The sequence below is a fragment of the Lampetra planeri genome, chromosome 27 (assembly GCF_965212315.1).
Source record: "Lampetra planeri chromosome 27, kcLamPlan1.2.h2, whole genome shotgun sequence".
Classification (NCBI taxonomy): Eukaryota; Metazoa; Chordata; class Hyperoartia; order Petromyzontiformes; family Petromyzontidae; genus Lampetra; species Lampetra planeri.
This window is the reverse complement of record NC_136133.1, coordinates 3068751-3093563: the sequence shown is the minus strand read 5'-3', so window position 1 is coordinate 3093563 and position 24813 is coordinate 3068751. Positions and strand designations below refer to the sequence as shown.

At 49.5% G+C, this 24813-nt stretch overlaps 1 protein-coding gene across 2 annotated transcripts in view; it reads left to right on the top strand.

Annotated features, from left to right (window-relative positions):
* Positions 1-11234: 11234 nt before the first annotated feature.
* The window catches only part of CCT2 (chaperonin containing TCP1 subunit 2), a 46059-nt gene continuing 32480 nt past the window's right edge, over positions 11235-24813 (top strand). The window contains exons 1-3 of one of the 2 annotated variants that reach the window (XM_078607226.1): positions 11235-11335; positions 13646-13714; positions 23462-23527. In XM_078607226.1, coding sequence (XP_078463352.1) covers positions 11333-11335; positions 13646-13714; positions 23462-23527 — 138 coding nt within the window. In that variant the 5' untranslated portion in view covers positions 11235-11332. Of the gene's footprint in view, positions 11336-11522; positions 11647-13645; positions 13715-23461; positions 23528-24813 lie in introns of those variants that run through there. The other variant, XM_078607227.1, reaches the window with a different exon arrangement.

Sequence of the window (24813 nt, the reverse complement as noted above, 5' to 3'; positions counted from 1 at the left end):
GTACGACGTTTCGCCAGCAATTGCAACTAGCATCATCAGGCGGACGGACAGTGCGGGATTATCCCAGTAGGAAAAGTATCTACACATGTCCTGTACTTTCAAGGGCCCCGCGCTAAATGATTTCAAGCTATCAATTTCGGTTGAGTGATTCTGCACTCGCTCTATTACTATAGTACTATACCGCCTTCAATTTTTATGAACGACTGGGTGTTTAAGGTTAGCGATTTGTCGTAATATCCGGCTGTATAGCATATGAAAAAAATACGAGAACTTTACTACGCAAGTTAAACATTTACGTGTTGTAATATTTACTTGTTATTTTTAAATTTTAGGGCCCCTTTATAACATCATGCTACAGGTCCCGCACTCGCTTCATCCGGCATTGGTTGGATAGTATTGGTCGCGCAAGTCTACGCGCTCAAAGGGCACAGGTGAATTAGGGCTGCGTTTTTCTTTACCGCAGTGCCTTACGATGATTATAATCTGGAGATTACGGTCAACCTGCATGCTTCGTGTTTGCTTGGAAACCCGTCACTAAACCACATCCTTAAAGCACGGGGCGTTCCATCTCCGGAGGTTTGCCAGGTGAGATAGTTTAAATGTCAACGTATATATGTCGCACTCAGACAAATCCCTTGCGATAGAATATCTCGCGACGCAGCCCCACGACTTCGCACAGCTGCAGTGTTGTAAACGTGAATGATGATCAGTTTAGCACGTGGGCTTTCGCGATCACGTAAACAGAACGTGGCCAATTCGTCACTAGTAAAGCACGCCGGTGTGTTGGAGATCCAAGCCACAACATTGAAGATGTTGTAAATGTTGTGGCTTGGCTCATTGCAAATGTTGTGGCTTGGCTCTCTAACACACAACCGGTGGTGCTGTACTCGTGACGAATTGGCACGTTTTGTTCACGTGGCAACCCTTACCGGTTGGCTGTGTCGGCTGGTGGCGGGTTTAACAACACATTAATATATTTACGCGATCTAACTCCCCCAAAAAAGCACTCTAATATGGATGAATGATAACAAAAAAATTTACATCTTACATGGGCACAAACGATTGCGCCCATACAAGATTATTATTTTTTGCGTACGAACGCACTGTGCGTGCCTATCAGCAGAAAGCTACTGCTGCTGCTGTTTCACAGACAGGGCGTGCACGATTCTCTCAGCAGGTGGCGATGCTGCTGCTTCTCTGTGTGATCCCAATTGAGCAATTGATCGTATTGGCGGTACACCTGCGGTGCGCGGTATATTAAAAAAATTTAACCCGTAAAAACAAAGTTTTTTACTCTAAATCCTTTATATGCGTGGCGGCTAGAGTCCTCTCGTCCTCTGGCTTGAGATGGCTGCCACCTATGGGTCAGATGATTGTCTGCCAGCATTAAGCAATTGGTAATTAAATATTTAATTTGTTTTCCCTAAACAGTGTAAAATTTTGGGAATTTTTTTCACGAACATAAATTGTCACGCACAACGAGTCTGTGTGGAAAATGTCAGCTCGATTGGATCACGGGAAGTGGGTTAAAAAACGACCGAAAGATTTGCACGGTCGTAAGCAAGCAAGCAAGCACGCAAGCACGCAAGCAAGCGAACTTAATATAAAGGATTAAAAAAAAGATTTTCGCAAGAATGAATTACTTTCCCGGGATTCGCAATCCCCGGTCAGAAAAAAAACATCTTGCGGCGGCGGTGGTGGTGGTGCATCAAAGTCAGTTCTCGTGATGTCGTGGAAGCAGTTGGAAGAAGAATGTCAACTGTTTTCGCTGTGGTGGTCCCCACCTGATGAAGGACGCTTGTGTTGCGCCCGAAACGTCGTGATTGAATTTCACTTTTTTATTTTTTATTGTATTATTACTTTCACCTACGTGACTTTACCGAAAGAACCAAAGAGTAAATTTCGATTTAAAGCTTTCGTGACTGCAGGGATTCATCTTCTTGGTTCTTTCGGTAAAGTCACGTAGAAGGGAAATAATAAAATAATAAAAATAATAAAATAATAAAAATAAAACATAATAAAATAATTCTCACGACGTTTCGGCCACAACGCAAGCAGCCGTCTTCAGGTTGAAGAACAGGTCTGTCGGAAAGACAGCGTCTGAATGAAACACCACCAGGCTTGGCAGCGTTATTATGTTAAATTTTTATTATTTTATTATTTCCCTTCTACGTGACTTTACCGAAAGAACCAAGAAGATGACACCCTCTCACTGTCGGCATCTTCAGATCACCTTTCATCCTCCACGCGGGCTGCTGCTGCTGTTGCCGCTGCCGCCGTGGGCTGTCCATCCGCCACTCTCCGAGCTCTCGGATTTCCACATTTTGTTCAAAAAAACAAAATTAACCAGCCCGATTTGTCAATTTCCGCCCGATCGTCGTGTGACTTCCCGGCACTGCTTCGTGTCAGCCCTTCTCCCTGTCGGTGGCCAGTGAAGCATCTAATTAAACGTAATTTACCGTTTTGACGGACAGCTGGGCTCGTGGTGACCCCCACCATCGCCTTGTCTCACCCCCGGGCCCGGCTCTGTCATGCGTGGTAGTGGCGGCGGCCTTCCGATGATTTACTTTACCCTGGCGATGTAATAATAATAATAATGATATATTTTTGGGGGAGGGTATTTTTTTTCTCCCCTCGTAAAATTTGTATTACGAATGTGCTGTCGATGCCATCCATCCATGGTCGTGAGGCGAAGACTGCATTTGGAACTCACACAGAAAACTACGTCGCCCCCCACCACCCACCCACCCACCCACCACCGCGTTAGGGAATGATACGGTCCGTGGAAGTGGACTTTACGGAGCAACCATTGAAATCCTCTCACGCAACCACCCCACTGGCGCACTCACTCATCCAATCATCCACTCATCCACCTACACGCCTGCTTACTCATTCGCTCACCCACTCATCCAATCACCCATTCATCCACCTACACGCCTGCTTACTCATTCGCTCACTCACTCATCCAATCACCCACTCATCCACCTACACGCCTGCTTACTCATTCGCTCACTCACTCATCCAATCACCCACTCATGCACATACACGCCTGCTTACTCATTCGCTCACTCACTCATCCAATCACCCACTCATGCACATACACGCCTGCTTACTCATTCGCTCACTCACTCATCCAATCACCCACTCATCCACCTACACGCCTGCTTACTCATTCGCTCACTCACTCATCCAATCACCCACTCATGCACATACACGCCTGCTTACTCATTCGCTCACTCACTCATCCAATCACCCACTCATCCACCTACACGCCTGCTTACTCATTCGCTCACTCACTCATCCAATCACCCACTCATGCACATACACGCCTGCTTACTCATTCGCTCACTCACTCATCCAATCACCCACTCATGCACATACACACCTGCTTACCCATTCGCTCACTCACTCATCCAATCACCCACTCATTCACCTACACGCCTGCTTACTCATTCGCTCACTCACTCATCCAATCACCCACTCATCCACCTACACGCCTGCTCACTCATTCGCTCACTCACTCATCCAATCACCCACTCATCCACTCACACGCCTGCTTACTCATTCGCTCACTCACTCATCCAATCACCCACTCATCCACTCACACGCCTGCTTACTCATTCGCTCACTCACTCATTCAATCACCCACTCATGCACATACACGCCTGCTTACTCAATCGCTCACTCACTCATCCAATCACCCACTCATTCACCTACACACCTGCTTACTCATTCGCTCACTCACTCATCCAATCACCCACTCATGCACCTACACACCTGCTTACTCATTCGCTCACTCACTCATCCAATCACCCACTCATGCACCTACACACCTGCTTACTCACTCGCTCACTCACTCATCCAATCGCCCACTCATGCACCTACACGCCTGCTTACTCATTCGCTCACTCACTCATCCAATCACCCACTCATGCACATACACGCCTGCTTACTCATTCGCTCACTCACTCATCCAATCACCCACTCATGCACCTACACGCCTGCTTACTCATTGGCTCACTCACTCATCCAATCATCCACTCATCCACCTACACGCCTGCTTACTCATTGGCTCACTCACTCATCCAATCATCCACTCATCTACCTACACGCCTGCTTACTCATTGGCTCACTCACTCATCCAATCACCCACTCATGCACCTACACGCCTGCTTACTCATTCGCTCACTCACTCATCCAATCACCCACTCATTCACCTACACGCCTGCTTACTCATTCGCTCACTCACTCATTAAATCACCCACTCATGCACATACACGCCTGCTTACTCATTCGCTCACTCACTCATCCAATCACCCACTCATGCACCTACACACCTGCTTACTCACTCGCTCACTCACTCATCCAATCACCCACTCATGCACCTACACACCTGCTTACTCACTCGCTCACTCACTCATCCAATCGCCCACTCATGCACATACACGCCTGCTTACTCATTCGCTCACTCACTCATCCAATCACCCACTCATGCACCTACACACCTGCTTACTCACTCGCTCACTCACTCATCCAATCGCCCACTCATGCACCTACACACCTGCTTACTCACTCGCTCACTCACTCATCCAATCACCCACTCATGCACCTACACGCCTGCTTACTCATTGGCTCACTCACTCATCCAATCACCCACTCATGCACCTACACGCCTGCTTACTCATTGGCTCACTCACTCATCCAATCACCCACTCATGCACCTACACGCCTGCTTACTCATTCGCTCACTCACTCATCCAATCACCCACTCATGCACCTCCACGCCTGCTTACTCATTGGCTCACTCACTCATCCAATCACCCACTCATTCACCTACACACCTGCTTACTCATTCGCTCACTCACTCATCCAATCACCCACTCATGCACCTCCACGCCTGCTTACTCATTGGCTCACTCACTCATCCAATCACCCACTCATGCACCTACACGCCTGCTTACTCATTGGCTCACTCACTCATCCAATCACCCACTCATGCACCTACACGCCTGCTTACTCATTCGCTCACTCACTCATCCAATCACCCACTCATTCACCTACACGCCTGCTTACTCATTCGCTCACTCACTCATTAAATCACCCACTCATGCATATACACACCTGCTTACTCATTCGCTCACTCACTCATCCAATCACCCACTCATGCATATACACACCTGCTTACTCAATCGCTCACTCACTCATCCAATAATCCACTCATTCACCTACACGCCTGCTTACTCATTCGCTCACTCACTCATCCAATCACCCACTCATTCACCTACACGCCTGCTTACTCATTCGCTCACTCACTCATCCAATCACCCACTCATGCACATACACGCCTGCTTACTCATTCGCTCACTCACTCATCCAATCATCCACTCATGCACCTACACGCCTGCTTACTCATTCGCTCACTCACTCATCCAATCACCCACTCATGCATATACACACCTGCTTACTCAATCGCTCACTCACTCATCCAATAATCCACTCATTCACCTACACGCCTGCTTACTCATTGGCTCACTCACTCATCCAATCACCCACTCATTCACCTACACGCCTGCTTACTCATTCGCTCACTCACTCATTAAATCACCCACTCATGCATATACACACCTGCTTACTCAATCGCTCACTCACTCATCCAATCATCCACTCATTCACCTACACGCCTGCTTACTCATTGGCTCACTCACTCATCCAATCACCCACTCATGCACCTACACGCCTGCTTACTCATTCGCTCACTCACTCATCCAATCACCCACTCATGCATATACACACCTGCTTACTCAATCGCTCACTCACTCATCCAATCATCCACTCATGCACCTACACGCCTGCTTACTCATTCGCTCACTCACTCATCCAATCACCCACTCATGCACCTACACACCTGCTTACTCATTCGCTCACTCACTCATCCAATCACCCACTCATGCATATACACACCTGCTTACTCATTCGCTCACTCACTCATCCAATCACCCACTCATGCACCTACACGCCTGCTTACTCATTCGCTCACTCACTCATTAAATCACCCACTCATGCACCTACACGCCTGCTTACTCATTGGCTCACTCACTCATCCAATCACCCACTCATGCACCTACACGCCTGCTTACTCATTCGCTCACTCACTCATCCAATCACCCACTCATGCACCTACACACCTGCTTACTCATTCGCTCACTCACTCATCCAATCACCCACTCATGCATATACACACCTGCTTACTCAATCGCTCACTCACTCATCCAATCATCCACTCATTCACCTACACGCCTGCTTACTCATTCGCTCACTCACTCGAAAGAATGAGTAGACGAGTAAATATTAAAGTATTATTGCTACACATTTCAGCAGCCATCGCACGGCCTCTATGGGGGTGCATACTTTCAGTCGAACCCTGCATCAGTTTTGACATACAGTGCCTCATCAGCAGAGTCAGCCTTGCCCGAATCGATGCTGGAGAATTGCCATATGTTCAAAGGCAAGGAGGACCCCCTCTGTTAGATGCAGTCTATGAGCCAGAGCAGAACATATGAACACGGATAAGAGTAGATCTTACCCTTTCTGGCAATGAAACAGAAGGTGTTAAGATGTTGAAACATCAAATAGAAAATATTTTGCAAGGAATCCGAGAACTGCACGTACTTGTGGTGAACATGCAAACACAACATGCTGCGATAATTATATATATGGCATTGCCTTTGGAACTGATTGGCCTGCACGAGAGACAGCAGCCTTCTTTATGGGGCTGCCCATAAATGACGTCACACCATTTTGGACGATTTTAACCCCCCCCCCCCTTCGTCACACGGCGTCACAAAAGTCAGACCCCACTCAAATATGACGACACAAAGCTCTGCCACCCCCCCCCCCAAATAAAACATGCTTCAAATCGCTTTAAACTATTGTCATTGTAGTGCGTATTTAATGTGACGCTGCACTCTGATGTTGTAGGAGAAAACATTTATTAAAAAGTCTATTTATTAAGTAGAACGTGTTGTCTCTATTTATTTAAAGTTGCGCATTTTGATGTGACGTCACATTTCTCAACCCCCCCCCCTCCCCCTCGTCACACATCGTCACAAATGTCTGACCCCCCCCCCCCCCATAGGTGCGTGACGTCATTTATGGACGGCCCCTATTGCCAGAGAACGCCAAAAGGCAATTCACTATCAGGGCATTTATAGCTAGGGATGAGCAGCTACAACATGGGACCTTTCGTTTGTCAGTATCAAAGTAGGAAAAATAATATTTTTTTCTTTTTTTCATACTTTGATACTGGCAAACAGAAGAAAAAAACCCCGCCAAAGGTTGAGCAGCACCGATATTGCTCTTTGCACGGCTGAATAACTCGAAGAGCCCCACTCGTTTCCAAGTGCGCATCGCGTAGCTCACCGCGATTGACCCCGTACTCAAATTTGATCCGGTGGAAGTCGATGCCACCTTCAGAGTGAAAGATCTCGTCTAGGCCTCGTGGACTGACTGCATTGGTGGCACAAAATTGGTACTGGTAGGAACCTCCTGGTTACACCAGCCCACAGGGGATTGTTGTGTCCGTCCGTCCGTCGTGCAGGGAGGGGCTGGGTGGGGAGGGGAGGGTGGGGAGGGGCTGGGTGGGGAAGGGAGGGTGGGGAGGAGCTGGGTGGGGAGGGTAGGGAGGGGCTGGGTGGGGAGGGTAGGGAGGGGCTGGGTGGGGAGGGGAGGGTGAGGAGGGGCTGGGTGGGGAGGGTGGGGAGGGGCTGGGTGGGGAGGGTGGGGAGGGGCTGGGTGGGGAGGGGAGGGTGAGGAGGGGCTGGGTGGGGAGGGTGGGGAGGGGCTGGGTGGGGAGGGTGGGGCTGGGTGGGGGGTGGGAGTGGTGGGGCTGGGTGGGGAGGGGCTGGGTGGGGAGGGTGGGGCTGGGTGGGGGGTGGGAGTGTTGGGGCTGGGTGGGGAGGGGCTGGTCACCCCGTGGTGCCCTTATAAATCTCAACGTTTAACCTACTCACGCCGGCTTGTGCCCGCCCTCACAGTCGGCCATATTTGCGGAATACACCACGCGCCGTTGACCCTGGCCATTGACCGAGCAACCCAACGTTCCTACCAGCTCCCTCCGCAGGAATGTGTTTAATTTCGACCGGCGGGCGGAGTGTCCTTTGTGCGCTGCGTCGCCCCCTAGTGGATACCGCAAGGCAGGCAACTTTTCACATTCAATGTATGAACCCCCCCCCTCCCCAAGGAGTTCGTTGTTTGACCATACTTCACCACGCTGGTCAGTGCGGGGATTCTGTGAAGGCAGCAAGCACATTCTGTCTCGCTCGCTTTGCTCCAGAGGGGGAGTGTTGCTAACCACTGCGCCACCGCTCATTAATTTTTTTTTTTAATCTTTCACTTGATGTGTTTACTCTGTCGGCCTTCGTCCGGCAAATCCACTGCTGGATGAATGCCTTCCCCAGCAACGCATTTCAGTCGCGGGAGTTGTGAGCAGGGCCGGATTAAGATGCTGTAAACCCCTGGGCTACATGTACTGTGAGCCAGTAATATTTTCAAATGGAAAACAAAGTTGAAGAAAAATAAAATTGGTATTTTTACAAGGCTAACAAACAAATACTATTCGGCATTCACGAATGAAAAAGCGTTTCACTTCATTCTAGATTTGAAGCTTTCGTGACTGCAAGGATTCACACTCTTAGGTTTTTTCGGTAAAGTCACGTAGGTAAAATAAATAAAAATAATAGAAATAAAATATGTTATTTCTATTATTATTTCTATTTATAGAAATACAATATTTTATTTCTATTATTATTTCTATTTATAGAAATACAATATTTTATTTCTATTATTATTTCTATTTATAGAAATAAAATATTTTATCTTCTTGGTTCTTTCGGTAAAGTCACGTAGAATGGAAATAATAAAATAATAAAAATAAAACAATAAAATAATTCTCACGACGTTTCGGCCACAACGCAAGCAGCCGTCCTCAGGTGGAGAACAGGTCTGTCGAGAAGACAGAGTCTGAATGACACACTCCAGGCTTGGAGCGACTATTTAAGCTGGGATAGAGGACGGCTACTTGCGTTGTGGCCGAAACGTCGTGAGAATTATTTTATTATGTTTAATTTTTATTATTTTATTATTTCCATTCTACGTGGCTTTACCGAAAGAACCAAGAAGATGAATCCATGCAGTCACGAAAGTTTTAAATCGAAATTTAAAATGTTTTATTTCGATTATTATTTCTATTTTATTTGTTTCACTTCATCTCTGTAGGCCGCTCCAGCTGACGAAGGCACCTCTTGGGTAGCAGCCCCTAAAGCCCCGCCCCCCCACGCCTTGATCCGGCCCTGGTTGTGAGACCATCCCTCGCCACACTGGTCAATGAGGTTGTTGGGGGGCCGTCCATAAATGACGTCACGCACCTAGGCGGGGGGGGGGGGTCAGACATTTGTAAGGGGGGGTGAGAAATGTGACGTCACGTAAAAAGACACAACTTTAAATAAACATAGACAACACGTTCTACTTAATTAAATAGACTTTTTAATTAATGTTTTCTCCTACAAAATCAGAGTGCAGCGCCACATTAAATACGCACTACAATGACAATAGTTTAAAGCGATTTGAAGTATGTTTTATTTTTTGGGGGGGAGGGGGCAGAGCTTTGTGACGTCATATTCGATGGGGGGGGGGGTCTGACTTTTTGTGACGTCGTGTGACGAAGTGGGGGGGGGGGTCCAAATTCGTCCAAAATCGCGTGACGTCATTTATGGACGGCCCCTTGGTGATGGGAGGGGTTGGTGGGGGTGACTTCACAGCCGTCTTATCGATATCAGCGGCTGCGAATCTTGAGGTTTTAACCCTCTGACCTGACACCGCTGGAGATTTGGCGGCAAACCGTCTCGCGTTTGGCGGTCAAACTTAAACGAATGTTTAAAAAAAAACTACTCACAACCACGTTGCTTCTTCTAAAATAAATAAATATATATAATAGGCGACGTTCCGAGCACCGGACCTTGGATATTTCACGTGCTATGAAGAAGAGCATCCCACTAAACATTTAGTAAAATCCTCCAGCACTGAAACGTATTCATCTAGAGGTAAACCCTCCAGACTGGCACCTCACTGAAGACAAGGCGTTCACTAATGCAGTTCTTCAGGAACTGGTGGTGGGGTGTTGTGTGTGTGTGTGTGCGATTAAATTTCGATGTAAAGCTCTCGTGACTGCAGGGATTCATCTTCTTGGTTCTTTCGGTAAAGTCACGTAGAAGGGAAATAATAAGTAATAATAAAAAAACATAATTAAATAATATAATGACATAATATCTTTTATTATAAAAAAAAATTAAACAATAAAATAATATATTTTCGTATAATATATTTTATTATGTTTTATTTTTATTATTTTATTATTTCCCTTCTACGTGACTTTACCGAAAGAACCAAGAAGATGTGTGCGATTGTTTAACATCCACTCATAGAACACGACAATAGGAGATCGAGAGGTTTGTCTTCTGCCCCTGTGCACGATGGCAGCAGCGAGATTCTCATGAACTCGATGCCAGTGTCAAGGTCTGTGCTGGGCACGACGAGAGGGCTTCAAATATAATAATATATTACTGGTAGGAACTTCCTGGTTACACCAGCCCACAGGGGATTATTGTGTCCGTCCGTCGTGCAGGGAGGGGCTGGGTGGGGAGGGTGGGAGGGGTGGGGCTGGGTGGGGAGGGTGGGAGGGGTGGGGCTGGGTGGGGAGGGTGGGAGGGGTGGGGCTGGGTGGGGAGGGGCTGGTCACCCCGTGGTGCCCCATTCGAGCTGTCAAACACCTCGTGTTGCGAGCTGTCAAACCACCACCACCACCACCCCCCAAGACAAAGATCCCCCGTGTAGCCTTAACAGACTGTAGGGGCAAGTGCTGTTAGCGAGCACCTATGAAGGCCGGCACGGCACACGAGGGGGGGTGGGTGGCCAGCACCACGCCCGGCCGCCTTTGTCTCCCCAGTGGCGATGTTTTACACACCGCACCGGGTACTCATTTGAGGCTGAGTCGACCTAGGGGAGGCCCAGTACCAGTTCAGATAATCGTCACTGGGTGTTGGCCGTGAGCGGGAATCGAACTCGGGTCGCCAGGTTCGAAGCGCAGCGCGCTAACCGCTCCACCACCGCTCCTCACCCCCCACCACCCCCCACCCACAACCAGAGGGAAATCCTCCGCTATGACACCGCCCGTGTCCTCGAACCCTAAGAAACGCACCCTCCCGCCCTCCCCCACGTGGTGGAAAGTTCGCGAATTCATTCCACACGCTATCCCTGCTGCTCGTCAAGAATCCTCACCATGGTGAGTTTCTCTCTCTCTCACCTCCCCTCCCCTCTCTATCTCACTCTCTCTCGCTCACCGTCTCTCTCACCCTGCTCGCCAACAACGGAGGCAATCGCCACGGCGGCTGTCGCTTTAGCGGAACGCAACTTGATCGGCCCCGAAGCCGGTCAAGGCCTAGCCTAGGCCTGACGCCGTCGTTTCGAGTGAGAGGGGTGGTGGTGGTGGGGGTGGAGAGAATTGTTATCGTCCTTAACGCGCGCACGAATGATTCGTGAGTGTCGCCGTTTAAACTTTATCGTTCTGGTGTTCGCCGGCGATAGATTGACTCGGTAAGGGGGTGGGGGGGGGGGGTTTGTGTGCTTCGTGCGGCCTGCGTGCTGAATGAATGGGCGTTGCTTTATTTTTTTTAACAATACCACGATTTTTCTTTACGCACTGTGGCTCGCGTTTAATTGTCACGCGTATTGTATGCGCGGTGTTTTATTTGTTTGCACTGCGTCTAACTGTTGAAATTCAATTTGGGCTTCGCTTTTGTCGGTAACGGCGTGTGAAATGGCGTGGGTGAGATTCTTAGGGTTCTCTGCACATGGCCATAGATGGTGCCTGACGGCTCTGCAACGTTTGAGGTTCACGATGGCCATGCCAGGTTCACAGTGGCCATGCCAGGTTCACGATGGACGAGTTTGGTTCATGATAGCCATGTCGGGTTCACGATGGCCATGCCAGGTTCACAATGGCTATGCAAGGTTTACAGTGCCCTAGTTAAGTTCGCAATAGCCATGCCAGATTCACAGTGGACGAGTTGGATTCATAATGGCCATGTCAGATTATCAATGGCCATGCCAGGTTCACAGTGGCCATGCCAGGTTCACAGTAGCCATGCCAGGTTCACAATAGCCATGCCAGGTTCACGATGGCCATGTCAGGTTCACAATAGCCATGCCAGATTCACAATAACCATGCCAGGTTCACAATAACCATGCCAGGTTCACAGTGGACGAGTTGGATTCATGATGGCCATGTCAGGTTCTCAATGGCCATGCCAGGTTCACAGTGGCCGTGTCCGATTCACAATGGCTATGCAAGGTTTACAGTGCCCTAGTTAAGTTCACAATTGCCATGCCAGATTCACGATGGACGAGTTGGATTCATGATAGCCATGTCAAGTTCTCAATGGCCATGCCAGGTTCACATAGGCCGAGTTCGGTTCACGATAGCCAGGATCGTAATGGGCGTTGTCAGGTTTGATAGACATGTCAGATTAATATTGATGGTTGTCAGATTCATATTGATGCCAATGTCCGGTTCCTAATGGGTGTGTCAGGTTTATGATGGAGGTCACGTATTGACAATGGCCAAGTAAGGTTCACAGTGGCCAATTTTATTTCATGATGGTTGTGACAGCTCCTAATGGGGGCGTGTCAAGCTCACAATGGCCAGGTTCACCATCGCCAAGTGAGGTTCATAATGTTGGTCATTTATATTGAAACTTGAGCCATATTGGGGCATGACGGGTGTGTCCCAGGTCATCGTGGCCATGTTAGTGGAACGGAGCCGGCACCGCTGAGATGTTGGGTTCAAGCCCTGGACCTGGGTATCCAATTCACATGCATAATGACCATGTCATTCGTAATTGTCATGTCAGGGACATTGAATTGACATCACTGTTATTCTAGGATTATTCCTCGTGTCTGTGTGTGTCTATTTTGTATGACAAGGGGTTTGATAATGGTTGTGCAGAGACTGAATCGGCATGACTCTGTTCGAGGCTTCACTCCCAAGGCATGGTTAACCCAATTCGAAAGAGGTGGTTCATAATGGCTGTCAGAGAGACAGCACCCGTAGAATAACATAATTTTTTCGTAAGTTAATTTTCCTCTGTTTTTAAAAGTCATTTGTCTGATCCAATTTTCGTTACAGGATATTTATCTTATTTAGTATTGATTCATGTTTGTGCATAGTGTTCCGATTGCTTCTGTGATGCCTTTATTTATTTTCTCCGATTTATTTATGTTGTTTTTGCTCTTATTTCAATTCGGTTCTTTTTTACTTTTATTTGCTCTTTTCATCTACTGTATTTTGCATTAGTGCTTTTGTCATTAGGTGACCCAGGTCACCGTTTATATGAGACACTTCCTGGTTTCTTGCGTTCTCAGCTCAATCAAAACGTGAACCCCCCCCCCTCTCCTCAAGAGTTTCTGGGTTCAGTCTCTGGTACTGGGTGCCTCTCTCTACTCACTGATGGTCGCTGTCAGTCCATCTAACTCACCGATCGATGTTACTGGCCTGTCTACTCGCTGATTGTAACCCCGTGCATTGTGTTTGCAGGTGTCTCTCGCTCCAATCAACATCTTGAAGTCGGGGGCCGATGACGAAAAGGCGGAGACGGCTCGGCTGGTAAGACTCGTCTCCAGTATTTTTTGGTCAAAAGTAAAATGTGACTTACTAAGGTGCCAATCAGGACTTTAACATATCTTACTGGTAGGAACCTCCTGGTTACACCAGCCCACAGGGAATTATTGTGTCCGTCCGTCGTGCATCCAAAAATGGGAGGGGCTGGGTGGAGAGAGGGGGGAGGGTGGGGAGGGCCTGGGTGGGGAGGGAGGGGCTGGGTGAGGAGGGAGGGGCTGGGTGGGGCGAGGAGTGTGGGGCTGGGTGGGGAGGAGAGTGTGGGGCTGGGTGGGGAGGGGCTGGGTGGGGAGGGTGGGAGGGGTGGGGCTGGGTGGGAAGGGGCTGGTCACCCCGTGGTGCCCTTATAAAACTCAACGTTTAACCTACTCACGCCGGCTTGTGCCCACCCTCACAGTCGGCCATATTTGCGGAATACACCACGCCGCGGTTGACCCTGGCCATTGACCGAGCAACCCAACGTTCCTACCAGCTCCCTCCGCAGGAATGTGTTGTTGCGGGCAACCAAAGACATATCCCGCCTTGTATAGCTTTTTAACAAATCGTCAGGGCAAGTGTTGTATGCAAGCGCCTATGAAAGGTTGGCACGGCACACAAGGGGTGAGTGACCAGCACCACGCCTGGCTGTATTTGTCTCCCCAGTGCTGATGTTTTACCCACCGCATCAGGTACTCAAACGGAAAGGCTGAGTTGACTTTGGGGAGGTCCAGTTCTGGTTTATATTCGCCACTGCAAGAGGCCCTTTTAGAGACAAAGTAACTAAGGCGTGCGAATATTAAAAAATAATGTTGCCATGCCAACGACATATTTCCCTCTAGGACCCGATTAGTGCTGCTCAGGATTTTTTGTGGCGATGGATTAAATATTGTGTGGGCCATTTTGAAGCCTCATGGCTACAGGCCATACCCAGACTATGGAAAATAAAATCCAGTAAATTTAAAACACTTGTGAGAGTATAACATTAGAAAACTAAACATTATCATCCAGTTACAACAATTAACACAAATGATCTTTAACGTATATATAATTTTTAAAAAAATGGGTCGTTTGACCTTACTTCACGCTGATCAGCTCAGTGCAAATATCACTCGCGACTGATGTTAGGTCCATCCATATTCGGAGCTTTCCAGACAAAGATGCAAACAAAAAATAATGTAAATACATACAAGAATATAGATTCGTCGCTCATACGAATAACCATTTCTCACTGGTTTGATCCGGCTACAAGTTGGAGACATTCTTAAAATATAAATTCTGTCTGAGCCCCATTGTGTATTTTGCAGTCTCCAAACTGTTATTCACTCTCTGTGGCCTGTTTCTTGGCTGTGGAGAAAGTCCGTTTCCTGGAATGTCACTGGTTTTATATTTATGTTTAGGGCAGTGTTATTCATTAAATTGTTGAGTTTTAGCTAAATGTGCCAATGCATTAAAAGGCAAAGGTACAGCCCTGCAATTTCCTGCTCATGACACTGCTGTCGGAAGGCCCTCGACGAGAGGGAGATCTAGAGATCCTCCAGAGTGTATTTGGCCTCCTCTTCCATGCTCGCCAGTCGTCTTGGAAGAAGTGGCCGTTCTCACACTTTACCCCACCACACAAGACCCTCTCAAGTTCAAGTTCATTGATTAGGTATAGCCCTGTGAGCCATTCGGCTCTTGAATCGGGTGCAACCGCAACACACAAAAAACAAAAACATGAACAAATAAACATCTTAAAGTGAATTTGTGACTGAGTGCAAACAGAAAATCCAAGAAAAGACAGCAAAATATTGCAGAAAAAAACACCTTACACCAACGCTGTGTGCAAAAATCCCAGTGGGATGCAAGTCAAACAACCAACATCGACTTAACCGTGATGCAGCCGTATACGTGGTGCCGAGTGGACCGACTGTGTTGCTCTTTGGAAAGAGGAGGCGGGGATAGGGGGTTGGGGGTGTTGGTGGTGGGGGGGGGGGGGACATGGAATCGAACCGGTGCCCCTCGGATTGCAAGTCCAGAGGGCTCAACCATTACAACCACAGCGGCCAAATGCAGCATCAAAAAAACATTGATTTTAAATTTTAACTGAGAGCAGCGAAGCAAATTCTTCCTCCCGTTGCAGCGAAACAGCATCAGCGCCTGGGTGCACGGCATTTTTTTTCGCATGGAGCTCTTTCTGCGGGGAGGCGGCTGAGGCAGGCAGGCAGGCACTGAAGCGTGCGCGTGGTGAGTGGGGTATGATGTGAGCGTCGCGCATCGCTGAGCAGAGCAACGGTGCAGCGCACGCGTTAGCCGGCGGACTCACCTCTAGGGCTCTGTGACATATAGAGCGCCGTGGTGGCCACGGCGGCGGTTGTGGCGGTGAGAAGCAGCGCGCCGCGCTTGCAACCCAGAGGCCGCTGGTTCGATTCCATCTCCTGGCGGGGCAGTCGAAACGACGCCGTGAATTTCTCAAATTCCCTCCGCTGCCCACAGCAGCGTGCGCGGTTTACAGCACCGTCTGTGGCCGGCAGGGCGCGTGTGCTGGTGGTGGTGGTAAAGTGTGGGCAGCACACTTCGTTCGACGCGCCTGGTCAGTGTGAAAAAGTTCCAATACCCTCAAAGAGTTGGCTTTAGGCGGGGGGGCGGGAGACCTTTCTCTGCCAGCAGTGATGTGAGTAAGCACTTGCAGGGCTGCCCCTTTACCTTAAACTTTACTTGGCCGTTGCTCGTCTGTGCGCACGCACTTGTAGGGGTCAACAAAGAGGACCGCTTATTCCAGCAAAAAAAAAACAAATTTATAATCGGCATCATCGTTGACCGGCCATGTCCCTCGTTCACGCGATGTCACAATCCGATCTCGTGCCCCTGCCACTCCCCGCTTTGCAGCACAACGCAGGGAGCCGAGCCGATTGGTGTTGGGGGTACAAAGATAGCCAGCTGAACCCCGCTCGCCGTTCAGTCGGTTCAAAGTGGGTTTCGAAGGTTTCGAAGGTTTGGATTCTGGTTCAGCCGTTTGAGAGAGAACCGTTCTGAACCGGGTAAAATTTGCATCTTAGCTCCAAATTGGCGAGCTAAATGCCCTCCTGTGTGTGTCTTTGATTGCAGGGTACGGTAGAGGCTACACCTGGGGAGCTCTTCGTATTGCTGTTTTCTCCCCCATTTACTTGCAAATAAGCAATGTTTATTGCAAATAAGCAGTTTTTTATTGCTTATTCGCAACATCAAACACGTCTTTCTCTGTGTGTGAGGTGGAGTCGGAAAGACAAAGGGAGATGCTCACACAAAGAGAGATGCCCCAACAAAGGGAGATGCTCAGACAAAGGGAGATGCTCAGACAAAGGGAGATGCTCAGACAGAGGGAGATGCTCAGACAAAGGGAGATGCTCAGACAGAGGGAGATGCTCAGACAAAGGGAGATGCTCAGACAAAGGGAGATGCTCAGACAGAGGGAGATGCTCAGACAGAGGGAGATGAACACACAAAGGGAGATGCTCACACAGAGGGAGATGCTCAGACAGAGGTAGATGCTCACACAGAGGTAGATGAACACACAGAGGTAGATGCTCACACACAGGTAGATGAACACACAAAGGGAGATGCAGTAAAAGTCGGAAGATTGCTCTTTGTGGGCGCCTATAGAGAGACCTTTTAAACACTAAAGTACAGTACATACATTTTGTACTGTACTTCAAGTATAACTTAACGACTGTTGTAATGACGACTTTATCCATTACCGTGGAGGAAACACATCGGTTCACACCTTAAATTGACTTTTAAATATGGATGGGAAATCGTGTTATATATATCTCATCGGGCGAGAAAGTGCGATTAACGGAAGGCTTGATTTAATAATATTTCCCCCCGCCGATTTCACTGACCTAAAAAGAACACATTTTCTCTCCGCATTGAACAGGAATACTCAACTCTTTTGTTGAAGGGGTGAAGCTTCGGCGCTTCCTCCGTGTGAATCAATAAAGCTGTGGTTAAATTGTTGGTGGAGGAATGCTGTGGGCGATGTTTATTTCCCAGGTTCTATTGCTTAAATCGTGTTTGTATTCATGCATGCACAAGCACGTGTAATAATAGACAATGCCCAGCATTACTGACATATACTTTCGAATGCATTCGAATTTATATTCATATGGACGTCTAAATGCAAGCGCGTGGTCCAGACGCGTCGCAGGGTTAAACATCGTTGTTCGGCGCGCTGCTGCTATGCCCGCGGAAACAAATGGGGCCTTTAGGCTGAACTTGAACAATGGCGGCAGCGGAGTCTGAACCTCGCCGGAGGAGTTGAAGCGGGAGGGAATTCCAGACAGCGGGAGCAGAAGCTGAGAAGGAGCGACCTCCTCCCGCTGAATGAAGAAGTGTTGGCGACCGTGGACGGCTTTTGTTTACGGGTTTCACAGCCCTTTTTAAAAATAGATTTGTTACCATCCAAGCTTGTGATGCTCAATATTTATTTGTTATTGAACCCATTTGGAACCGCGAACCTCGGTTTGGTTCTGTTCCATGACGCATTGCGTCTTAGTGCACGACAGAGGTCGCAAACGGGTTTTGATTCTTTACCCGTGCCCGTACCCGGCCGCACCAGGGTCGCAAATGGGTACCCGTACCCTACCCGAAATGAGTGACAAACGGTTACTCACCAGTGACTCACGGCCTTCCCGTACCCGGCTGCACCAGGGTCACAAACGGGTACCCGTACCTGGCCGGGTACGGGTAGCCGGCTATCGGGTAGGGTACGGGTATCGGGTACCCGGTTGCCACCTCTGGTGCACGAGCGTCCGAACCAAATGCCGCCTGCCGCATAAACAGTCGGCGCGCGTGAAGGGCTGAGGGGAAGGGGAAAGGTGGCCTTGAGCCTTGAGCCCGGACTCGGAGGTCAACGGCACTTTGATGCCTCTGGGCAGCAGCAGAAGGGGATGAGCGACCCTCGCGTGAACTGGTCTTGCTGCGCCAGCGTGCACGGTTGTGGTTGCCCTCGCGGGCCTCTGTGCCCTTTCTTCCTGTGCCTGCCACTCCAGTCACCCTTCTACTCCACTGGACCTCAAACCCCTCCAGCAACGCGACGTGTACTGCCCAAGCCAGCTTGTGTTCACTCAATTCACTGCAAAGTTTCTTGATTCTAGATTTGAAGCTTTCGTGACTGCAAGGATTCATAGTCTTAGGTTTTTTTGGTAAAGTCACGTAGGTAAGAAAATTAAAATTAATAAAATAAAAATCACGACGTTTCGGAGGCAACACAAGCTTCCGTCTTCAGGTGGAACCGTCACAGCACGATAGCTGTATCAATTGAGACAGACGGAGCAAATGCATTGTTTTTTGATCCGTGATTTTCTTTTTTTCTCTCTCTCTCTGTGCAATCTTCACTTAACATTCTGTCCCATTGATTGTGATCACGCTTACGGTGACTTGCAGACCGCATTCCATTTTTCTGCTCCCCCCTCCTCTTTTCCGAACATAGATGGACTCGTCCATCTGGCCAATTGCCAAATCGCTGTCCGTGGTGCTGACGTCAGGACAAACCGCCACTTTTTTTCAAATTTTCTTGCTGTGGATTTCACACCTGATGATGATTGCTTGTGTTGCAGTCGAAACGTCGTGAGAATTTTTAAAAATATTTTTATTATTTTATTATTTCCCTTCTACGTGACTTTACCAAAAGAACCAAGAATATGAATCCCTGCAGTCACGAAAGCTTTAAATCGAAATTTCGTGCCATTGTTCGTCCCATTGTTGATTGTCATGTTTCCGACCAAATTTAGTTTTGTGATGTTGAACACCTTGAGTCCTTTGAATAGAGGTGCTTTATAAATGTAATTTACAATTCTTATTATTATCTAAAAGCATTACCTGAATTGAACACTCTCCTCTTGAAGCGCATCGGTATGTTCTTTCATGATCTAAATCACCCGAAGCCTCCCCTAAATCACGTGACCTCTGTGTGGCCACTCCCACTCTGAACCCCTCTCGCCGCCGCCCCCTGTGAAAACGGACGTCGCTCCGTGCAGCAGCGATGAGGCCCGAATGTGTAGCCTCTCCCTCCCTATCCTGTAACACCTTCATATATAGAGGACTTGCAGAGCTTGGCCAGTTGTTGGCACTCCCACTCATCACGTGACTGCTGCTGCCTTCCGAGTCGTTGTCTCGCGACGAGAGCGAGCGAATGGCTTGCGTGTTAAACGTTGAAATAATAATTCTTTACAAGCGTTAATCCCCCCCTCCCCGAACTCCCCGTGACAGACAGACGGAGCAAATGCATTAAGGCTTTGGTGCTTTTCGTTGTTGAAAACGATAAAAAAAAAACGTTAAAAAATCGCTTGCCCGAGCGTGGAGTGCTTACATAAGCCGCCGCCAACAACGACGAGTCCGTCGAATTTAAAAACGCGTGAAATTATCGAGGGCTGTAAATCACCGCGCTTTTTTCTTCGATGTTGGCTGATTGCGCGAGGCGCCTCATTATTCCGCCGAGTAACAGATTGCAAGCCGATTACGGTAATTGCCTGTTGCGGCCACTGATTGAAGCGTGGCGAATTGTCCGTCCGTCCGTGCGTGCGTTGCTGCTGGCGGTTTTTGGCGAGTGTCGCGTGCGGCGAGAATCGGTTCTCGTTACGTTTGCCAAGAGGTCGGAGGCGCTGAGACGTCGCCGCTGAGACCCTGGGTTCAAAACCCGGGTTTCAGTCACTGCCTGCGATTGAACCGGGTTCTCAGGTGGGGGTGAGTTGATGGTTTCAGCCCGGTCACAGATTACTGTGCAAAAAAAACAAAGAACGGTCGCGTTTTTAAAGTTGATTTTGCATTCCGCTCGGATGAATTGCAGCTCTGCAAAGTAATATGCCGCTTTGATTGTCTTTTGACGAACATTACTCTCCTGTGGCAGGGCGAGTGGGAACGTGGTGCCCTTCTGCTCGAGTGGACCAGAGCTCACTTGAAATAGGAATATCATACTCTTAGGTTTTTTCGTTAAAGTCACGTAGGTAAAAAATAAAATTAAAATTAATAAAAGTAATAATAGAAATAAAATAACAAATCACGACGTTTCGGAGGCAACACAAGCTTCCGTCTTCAGGTGGAACAGTCACAGCACGACTGCTGTATCAAATAAAGAGAAATCCCAAGAGACCCGACCTTGTATATGTACTGGTTGAGGGGGGGAGGAGCCAAGGTAGGCCCTTGGAGAGGAGTTTTTATGTTAAGGTTGGTGCGGCTGTGGCTACTGCTGGGACTGAGCCTTTGTTACGTAGACTGGTTAAGCGTAGAGGAGCCAGGGTGGGCCGCGGGAGAGGAGTTGTTATATGGTTGGTGCAGCTACGGCTGCTGCTGCTGCTGCTATAGGAATATCAGCGGTAGCCCTGTGGTATCCGCTTCCTCGGGCCTTTCGGAATCCCTTACTACCGCTCTCCAAGGGATTTGGGTGGGCACTTGATCTCGCGATGTTAGCACAGTCGTGCCAACACGTTAGGCAATAGAGATACATGTTTAAACGATCTGATGGAGGTGGCCATCTGGCTTAGAAGTGAGAGCACCGAACTGGCACCAGTGAGATCCTGTGATGAAACCTGGGGTTGTCCTCAAGGGCTGTGAGTTGGTTGATTTAATTTGTCTGTGCGTACGCATTTGATTGTGCCAGGTCCTACTGCTGCAAAGTAGACCGAGAGGAGATTGTTACTGGTAGGAACCTCCTGGTTACACCAGCCCACAGGGGATTATTGTGTCTGTCGTGCAGGGAGGGGCTGGGTGGGGAGGGAGGGGCTGGGTGGGGAGGGAGGGGCTGGGTAAGGAGGGAGGGGCTGGGTGGGGAGGGAGGGGCTGGGTGGGGAGGGAGGGGCTGGGTGGGGGGTGGGAAGGGCTGGGTGGGGGGTGGGGAGGGGCTGGGTGGGGAGGGGCTGGGTGGGGAGGGTGGAGCTGGGTGGTGGGTGGGAGGGGTGGGGCTGGGTGGGGAGGGGCTGGTCACCCCGTGGTGCCCTTATAAAACTCAACGTTTCACTTACTCACGCCGGCTTGTGCCCGCCCTCACAGTCGGGCATATTTGCGGAATACACCACGCCGCCGTTGACCCTGGCCATTGACCGAGCAACCCAACGTTCCTACCAGCTCCCTCCGCAGGAATGTGTTTGGAAATTGGCGGCCTGATTGTTGTGGCTGGCTGCCCTCTTGTCACCCCTGCCCCAATGAAATGGTCGTGCGCGCAAGAGGATGTTGCACTGACTGGCGTGTTGGCCAAGCGCGGGCTAAAATCATCTTGTTTTTTGCTGTGGTTGTACCACCTGATGACGGAAACATGTGTTGCTTCCGAAACGTCGTGATTTAATTTGATTATTTATAATTTTTTTATTTTTTCACCTACGTGACTTTACCGAAAGAACCAAAGAGTATGGATCCTTGCAGTCACGAAAACTTCAAATCTAGAATTAAATCATCTCGCCACCGTGACGAGATGCAACTCCCTCACCTGGTACACAGGAGGAGGGGTGGTGGGTTCGATCCCGACCCTGACGCCCTGTGTATCGGGAGTTTGCATGTTCTCCCCGTGGTCGTGTGGATTTTTCTCTGGCTCCTCCGGTTTTTCTCCTCCACGTTTAGAATCGACGTCGCGCGTTTAGAATACTTGGCTGCTATACATTTGCACGTGATGATAAGCGGCGACTTCTTTTGGCTATCGTTTGTGGTGGCCAGGCCGCTTCTGAAAAAATAGTTGTTTTTTAGCTTAGTGAGCCTTTACTGGTCAAATAATAAAAAAAACACTTAAAATATAAAAAAATGAAATTGTTGCCATCACTCATGGTCGCACGATGCAACAATCCATCTAGCTCCTCCACATCGGCTGCTTTCGTTGCTCCATCTCCGCGCTGCACGTAATCTCGGGGCGTGTTCCCTCCTTCCGGCTGCCGCCACTCCAGCTTTAGTCTCGACCACCGGCCCCATCGTGCCTCAAGGCCGATGGTTGCGAGTTCAACTCCTGGTTACCTCAGCCCATGATCCCTCTGTGGTCGGTAAAATGTGACGGGTGCCAATGAGCAGCGCCTCGTGGAGAATCCCAACAGTGGTTGCCCGATGGCACGACTTGCCCCTGGCATAGGAATGTGGTATTTATAGCAGTGGCTCAGGGCTGTAACCATGCAGTGAGCAACCGCTTCGATGCTCATTTGAGTGTGATGCATTACGAGCTGGAGCCGCAACCGAGTTGAAAATGTCCCTCCAGCCGGAGGCTCGGTACGCAGCGTGCGCTACATCGCCTCGCCGATTTTGACGTCAACTCCCGTCGTAACGAGCGACAGGCACGGAGCGCCTCCAAGATCTCGGACATGCGCAGCTCGTCGTGCGTGTGCGGTGGTGAGCCACCTGCAATTCAATTGATGCCCCAGTGGTTTGTGGCCCTGTTTGCACGGCGGGGGGTGTGCGTTCCCGGTCCCTGGCATGCACAATTTGTCAGGAGCACCCGTGAAGTAATGACCACGGTCGCACACATCCTGTGCACACTCGCCCGGTGCTTGGGTCTGGCTCTCGGTGCAATCCCCCCAGATGTCATTACAACAGGGCTCTTGAACGTAGGCGTTTGAATGCGGCAACAAGCTAGTCTTGTGTGTTTTTATTTATTACGGAAGCCTTTCCACGGCATCCAGGGTAGCCGAGTGGTTAGACGGTCCTTTCACGTCACTTAGTAGTGGATGGCGGTTGTTGTTGTGTCTGTTCGGCTGCATTGTTGTTGTGTTCACTGATACCATGGATGCTTACTCTCGTGTGTTTCTCCCACTTCCCTCCTCCCTCTGCCAGTCTTCCTTCATCGGCGCCATCTACATTGGAGACTTGGTCAAAAGCACCCTGGGCCCCAAGGGCATGGTGAGTCACCCAAACTAGACTTTGCTGTCCCTTCCCCCAGTTATCGGTATTATCCCATTTTGCGCTGTCGGCCGCGACGTTGTCACGACGGCGGGGAATTCCGTCGGCATCTCTCGGGAGAGCCGGTGCAATCCGTCGTCGCGTTGGAGAACGGCCCGCGGAGGCGGACGTCACAGGGCTACTCTGGAGATCCCGTCAAATTGACTTCTGGTCAGAGGTCGCAAACGGGTTTTGATTCCCTACCCGTACCCGGCCGCACCAGAGTCGCAAATGGGTACTCGTACCCGTACCCAGCCGGGTACGGGTACCCGTTTCCTACCCGTACCCTACCCGAAATGAGTGACAAACGGTTACTCAACAGTGACTCACGGCCTACCCGTACCCGACCGCACCAGGGTCGCAAACGGCTACCCGTACCCAGCCGGGTACCCAGCCGGGTACCCAGCCGGGTACCCAGCCGGGTACGGGTAGCCGGGTATCGGGTAGGGTACGGGTATCGGGTACCCGGTTGCGACCTCTGCTTCTGGTCCGCGCGACAGTCGAGGGCATCGCTTCCTCCACCGTACTTGCGCTGCCGAGAGTAGCGTACTTCGCACACGGCGGTCAATCGTGCGTACATTGATTGTCGGAGCTGGAACTTAGCCGTGTTGAGTGAAAAACGAATTGTCAGTCCATGATCTCGGTGGTGCCAGTTCAGTGCTGTGTGACCCCCCTGACCTCTGAGCCACCGGACCAGATTCTAAACACAGTTTAGGCCACTTGCTAATCGATAACGTTTAAAGTCTTCGCTGATTAACAATCACTGCAGATGATGGAGCAAAATTGGCATAGCATTGTCATCGCGTTTTAAGCGATCGATAAGTTACTCATCTGACCTTGCTAGTGTTGAGCAATACCAATTATCATCATCATTATCAACAACAGCCATGATCAGTCCACTGATCATGCTGGATGAAGGCCTCCTGAGTCTCGCAACCTTGGCAGAAATCTGGCTCACCTTGACAATCGTTTGGGGGGGGGGGGTGTGTGATGTAGCCGAGTAGAGGGGTGCGGTTTGAATCCGGCAGGCTGCCTTGGATAATACCGTACATGTGGTGCCGTCTGCGGACGTTAAAGATCCCCTGTGCCATAATTCAAAACGAGTATGCGTCGTCGCGCTAAGTAAAAAGAAAACCCCGTTACAGATGAGATGCAAGCCACTAAACGCGACGGCGTAAAGGGCACCCTTTCAGAATTATCGTTGAAGGCGGTGAGGGATTTGGGGAAGGAGTGAGGAGGGCGCTGCA